The sequence below is a fragment of the Galendromus occidentalis genome, unplaced genomic scaffold (genome assembly GCF_000255335.2).
Source record: "Galendromus occidentalis unplaced genomic scaffold, Mocc_1.1 scf7180000075422, whole genome shotgun sequence".
In the NCBI taxonomy this organism is placed as follows: Eukaryota; Metazoa; Arthropoda; class Arachnida; order Mesostigmata; family Phytoseiidae; genus Galendromus; species Galendromus occidentalis.
In genome coordinates this window covers 175,982-181,981 of record NW_003803412.1, presented here as the reverse complement: position 1 = coordinate 181,981, position 6,000 = coordinate 175,982, and the positions used below count along the sequence as shown (strand labels likewise).

Sequence of the window (6,000 nt, the reverse complement as noted above, 5' to 3'; positions counted from 1 at the left end):
TTATGCTGAATGTCATAGTGGTCCCTCGACATAACTCGACAACGCATGAAGGGCACACAGACATAAAGTCTATCCATGCATGGAGGACTTTTGGTCAAGACTGAGCCCCTAGCGCGAGAGACTCTGAATGCGCGATGCACGAGCTTTCGTTGGCTGTCGCGGGTGACCAGGAGATTTTTTGGAAGTCGACCAAGGTTGGAAGAGGTTGTACATAACTCGGGAGTGGTGTCTCCGGGGTAGCAGGTAGTCGGCTAATAGGAGTTGAAGGCTTCCTTGGAGACGACCTTCACAGCAGATCAAATGAGAAGCTTGAATGCGCGAGTCGCGTGAACGAGAGATTCAGTCCCGAACTCCAACTTTTGAGCTTGGAGGTGATCCGTCATCCGATCTCTAGTCGACTTCTTCGACAGCGAGCTCTCGGGACAACGAGTCGATTGCGGATAAAGATTTCCGTCCAAACCAGGGTCGGACGGTAAGCCGAAAAAACTCTTCCATTCTTTTGACTCTCCATCCCGGGAGGACCACCTCGGTCGACGGCGTGGAGTAGCTATGGGATGCTGAAAAACTCTTCAGCCGCGTATCAAAGAAGTTACTTCCCTGATGATTTTTGTAAACTCTCCAGACAGGCCGAGCCGCTCTGGAATTAACTCGAGCTGCTCTTTCATGATTAATCTGCGGGCCTGGATGGCATCGATGAAAGCAGATAGGAGTGTCGCGTGCAGCCCTATTATACTCCTCAGAGGCCCAGACCGGATTGGACAGTTCCTGTGGAGGTTGCGAGCCGGCGCTTCGCGCTTCCCTCGTGTCTGACGTTGCGGCGTCGGCGACTGATTACGTCAGCCAGAGAGAGTGTCGAAGCCAAAATTCTCAGAGCGTAGTCATCGAGAAGTGATACTCCCATATTGATATGTAAATGATTTCCGGGCACGATATGAAATACAATACCCGTGTAAGTGAAGATCCGGATCACTGATGCTGGGAGCTTCCATGGATGGAAGCCTCAATGACGTCAGCCAGGTAACGTCGCGGGATCTCTCCGGCAGAGGGAACCTCTTGATCGTGCCTCTGGCAGCGGCCGGAAAAAACGACCTACGCGTTGAGGCACGATCGAGTCAGGGACTAACTGCTCCCTGCGTTCCGCACCGCGAGAAACTACAGGAATGCATACAGAAGGAAGCTACCCAGTAACCGGTCTGTGATGTCGACTGTTTTCATTGTGCGTGTAACAAGACTCTAGACTCTTGTGCGTGCTGTATCGCCGCCGTCAGCATAAACAGGCAATCTTCACGGCGGTCATCCAGTCTGAGCCCATTCAGCATTCACCCCTGGATACCGCTTACCTCAGTTAAATCTATTTTCTTGTGAAAGAGGGACTCGTTGAACGAATGGTGTACGACGGTCGACGGTGATCGCGCGGTAGGAAGCGAGATTTCCCCTCTCCGATTTCGACCTCCCAATCATGGACACTCTCCTCTCTGCCTCCGAGTATGCAGCCCCTTCCCGCCGGCATCACCCTGCATTTCGGTGGTGAATGACAACGCATGGACAGGGCGCTTGAGCTAGGGTCACCAGGCCTCGCAGCCGTACAGGAGACAAGGCAACTCCAGAAAACAATGAGCCGCAGATAAACTACCGGCAGTTCGGCGGAGAAAGCCCGGAGCCCGAATTTCGCCACTTTGCCTGCGCGTGCGATGGCCATGTGGATGTGAGTATCAGGACAGAGATCAGAAGGGGAATGACTCCGAGATCTTCAACTTGGTCGAGTGCAGGGATTCTATCGCCCTAGAAGGTGTGAGAGCGAGGATCATGATTCGTGATGAGAGATATGGAGCGTGATCGACTTTGAAGCCGAAATGCGCAGCTTCCATCTGCGAGTCCATCCTCCAAATATTCGTTAGCATGGTCGATTTCCACTACGGAGCACACAGCGAAAAGGCTGGACTCCTTCCACCCGATTTCCCGCTGAGGTAGAATAATTTAATTTAGAATCAATTTTCAAAGCGTCATGAGTATGCGGGCAGTCATCCCATGACTCGGAACCCTACGTGGCACCCCCGAAAATTCTGATTGTGGACCCTCTGTAGATGAAATTCGGCTTCCACGCTTCAAAGGTAAGTGCTCTGGTTTGCTTCTGTTCGGATGTCCCTCAACGAGACGGGGGGCACGACGCAAGAGGCTTTATCTCCACGTAGTACGCGGGAAGGGCTCAGCATCCGTGTTTCCTAACCCCGGGAGACGAAAATTTCCGCGAAAGTTTCGGCTTGAGTATTCCCACATGCTGCATGTCCTTGATGTCTCATTTGATTCGATCGGTGTTTATTCGAAGACTATGACCCATGTCAGCAAGACCGGTGCCGTGCCGCGCTACGCGTCCAAGAGTTTCCTTCGGCGGCTTCGTTTGTGTTCTTCTTCGATCGTTTTCCTGTGCTCTTCAACTTCTTTCCAAACGACGTACTGATCCTCCAGAGGAACCATGCAGCGATACTCCTTCATCAAGTCATATTTTTCCCAGGGTTTCGAAACTTCCACCGCTCTCTTGAAGAATCGGTCTTCAAGTCCCCATTCTTTCACGCCTGGGGAGGTTCGTGTCGATCGTGAGGCTAGAATATTAGTAGCTTGGCGAAGTATTATGCTTCGAGAAATCTTCGGGAGTTCTCCCGGGAATCCGACTCAATCTCTCACCTTTAAGTTCTTTCCTCTCCCATCTTTGAGTCCACGGCCTAGGTTTCATGATGACTCTGGTCTCATCGACCGGTACTGAGCCCTGCTCTCGATGTGGTTCTGGTTCCATGTCCCAAGGTACCGTGGAATATTCTGGCAGAGCATCGCTGGGGGAGGAGAACATTTCCAAAAATATCTCAGGTCCGAAGGGATGAGACAGACCCGACGTGGAGCATTTCCTTATGCGCTACTGACAACTTCACTCACCGAAGGTACCGGAGATCGTCATCGAGCCGTTTCTGGAGTCGCAGGACCTTAATTTCCAGAATGATCGGCGAGTATAAATCGTAGAGCATTTCGATCCCCTCATTTTCAACGATGTTTCTCAAGGCCATCTGATGCCGCAGACCATGGTTCCTTCTGAAAAGTCGAAGCGGAACTTCGACTCATCTGCTCATGAGAGAGAATGTCGAATCCGGCCTTCCTCGAACATCCATTTCAGGATATTCGAGCAAGAATACTTTCTTCTCTCAGCCGTTCGATAGAGGCTAGAGATGGAGAATCTCCCTGCCGCTAGCGAATACCGCGAAGGAGCAAGGAAAATCATGCAGATCGCCGGGGAATACGTATACGCTTCCGGAGAGATGCCTAGACCGACTTTAATTTTGACTGAAGACACTCCAAGCCGTCTCTGGGGCAGCCACTAGATTATCAACGAGCCGCAGACTGAGAAACCTTCCGTCGCTTGAGACTAGCGCTAGCGGCGGATCCAGCTCGGATGGCAAGTGACGGGGATGCGCCCGCTGCTCGCTCCATCATCTTTCTACTTCAAACAACACTCGCACTTCCGATAATTTCCCCACATTCGGTTCGCCCCATCTGGATGGTGATAACGATGTAAAACGTATAACAAATTGAAATGCCGCTGTTCCTGCTTCAGCGGCGGCAGAAGTCCGAATCGAATAATCGCCTCGACGTCTCGATTCTGCGTCCTCTATAATCTTGCGCTCGGAGACTCATGTCCCCTCTGACACCTGAATCCGAACCCATGGAATGTTCTAATCAGGGTTCTATCTCACTGGAAATGCACGCTGAACTGCCAACGAGCTTGGGATTTCGGTACACTTGAGTGGCTCCTTGGTTCTGAGGCTTGAAGGTCCTCAGAGAATCGAATCCCAGGGTACCTAGCCGGGGCCCTCATCGAAGCTTCACCGATCGCGCATCACTATCTCTCTTTCCTACCTGTATATACAGATTCCAACGAAGGTGTTCTTCTTCCCGGGCGCATTCTGATCTGACACGGTAATCGACATGTAGGATCCAACGTAGAATTCGGGTATATCTATGGCACGCCGCCTGCAACGAATTCAATGACTCATATGAAATTCCCAGGAACGCGCACTCAAGAGATCCGGGGCGCATGAGCGAGGATAATTCTCCGCGCGGAATTCTAGCAGAGGAGGAAAGCTTCCCCGTCCACAGATTTGGACATGACGGACTTTCCAGATGGGGGAATCTGTATAAGGAACCGAGGAACATGAAGTGTAGTATGTCCTTCACCTCGAGAGCATATCTTGACGTTCGAGCATCTCGCGCACGTAGTTCCGTCTCGTAAGATCGGGTTCCGGCAGCAGATCTGGATACATTGCAGAGTAAGCCAGAGCCTTCCTCAAGTGTTCAGGCAAAGAGGAAGTCATCCTCCGCCCATAGCTGGCATGCATAGATGCCGATAAGCGCAGTCCTCGCGAAAGGCCTCGCTGCGTCAGCGACCACGAAGCCATCACCGTCCGATTCGCGCAGCCCTCGCGTCCCGCGTTCGTTGGATAACACGGATGCCGTGCTGTGTTTGTTTATAAGTTCGGCAGACGGAATCTGTTGATCTTGCTGGAGAGTCGCGCGGCGTTTGAGTCAGTCTCGACTCTCGATGGTGTTTTGGTGGAGTAGACTAATCGTAAGTAATAGCTAATTAAGTGTCGTTTAGTCGCTTTCTGCGGCCTCTTCGATGACCAAAACCGCTTTGTCTGCGGAAGCCGTCACAACATGTCGGAGCTTCGGTCTTGGACCGCAAGGATCCACCGAGTCTGACAGAGGTTGTGATGATATCGGAAATCCGCCGAGCCGATCTAGTATTGAAGCAGAATGTTTTTGGCACTGTTTCTCCTCGATTTGAACTCGAACCGATGGACCGATTACTCCCTAACTCGCGCGATGTCAACCCCACATTGAGGACAGCAACATACGGGCCTCTCTACGATCTACGAGAAGCAGCGGAGACCTCAGAATGTGCGACGATGCTTAAAGGCCGCCCTCTGAATGAACATGGTCGTTTCACTTGCGAGAACGGAAAACAGTCATTATACCGATTCCTTCGAAGGAATGGCTAGTGGATTGGGTCGGAGTAATGAAAATGAACGGGAACAGGAGGTAGGACAAAAAAAAAGAGAAGCGGGAAGGGGAACTGTAAGAGGATCGCAAAATGAGCGGCAGAGGAGCGGGACTCGGAACTAGGGAAGGAACGCAGAATGGACAGAGCAAGGGACAGGAAAAAGGAAATGAGCGGCAAAGGAGCGGGAACCAGAACGGGGGAAGGAATGGCAAAAAGACAATGTAAGGCACGAGGATGCAGACCGCCCAATATCAAGAATCGTGATTGAATCATCATAACAATATTCTGAATGGGCTGTGAAGGGACCGGGCGAAGACACGAAGAGGCTCGGATCGAGTTTCCATGGATTTCCCGAGAAGCTCGCCTAGGGGGAGTCGGGGAACTATCATCGAGGTGGTCTGCCCTCTACCCTCTACATTGCGGCGGAGACAATTTGCCTTTTCGAGCAGAGATCACCATCATCAGCCTTGAGCATTCGTCTGCAACCTTTCAGATCGGTGAATAATATTATCCATACACTCTCCAGCCTCCTACCGGACCCCATCGAAGCACTTCCTTGACGTCACGCGTTCGGGGGAACGAATTCGAGTGTGCTCGTCAGTGTGATGGGATGAGAGGGAAGAGGGAGCTATCAGCAGACTTGGGCGGAGTCGGTTGATATTTGGAGAATTGAATAATCAACATCCCGAGTGGACTATGCTGGGAGCTACATCGTTTTGAGTTACTTGGCTTGGTTTGAAGTGACTTCCGAATTGCACTGGATTCCTTCATAGACCTTGAGACTTCGGTCGATTGCGGGTAGGTTAGTGTGAGCAACGAGGGTCATGTGGACCGCGAAGCCCAATGGTATTCATCTTCTAGCATTCTAGAGCGGCCGTTCGGGATTCTTTTTTGCCGCCGGACCCCCTCAAAAGTCTTCGACTGTGCCCGTGGCCCATCGCGATGTCGTTCCG

At 51.7% G+C, this 6,000-nt stretch overlaps 1 protein-coding gene across 1 annotated transcript; it reads right to left on the bottom strand.

Moving 5' to 3' along the window:
* Nucleotides 1–2,296: 2,296 nt before the first annotated feature.
* mRpL19 (mitochondrial ribosomal protein L19) lies at nucleotides 2,297–4,469 on the bottom strand. The gene is made up of 5 exons (XM_003737274.2): nucleotides 4,222–4,469; nucleotides 3,904–4,017; nucleotides 2,929–3,081; nucleotides 2,683–2,828; nucleotides 2,297–2,573 (listed from the first exon to the last, which is right to left on the bottom strand). The coding sequence occupies exons 1-5, from the start codon at nucleotides 4,440–4,442 to the stop codon at nucleotides 2,365–2,367; spliced, it is 843 nt and encodes a 280-aa protein (XP_003737322.1). The 5' UTR covers nucleotides 4,443–4,469; the 3' UTR covers nucleotides 2,297–2,364.
* Between the last annotated feature and the right edge of the window lie 1,531 nt (nucleotides 4,470–6,000).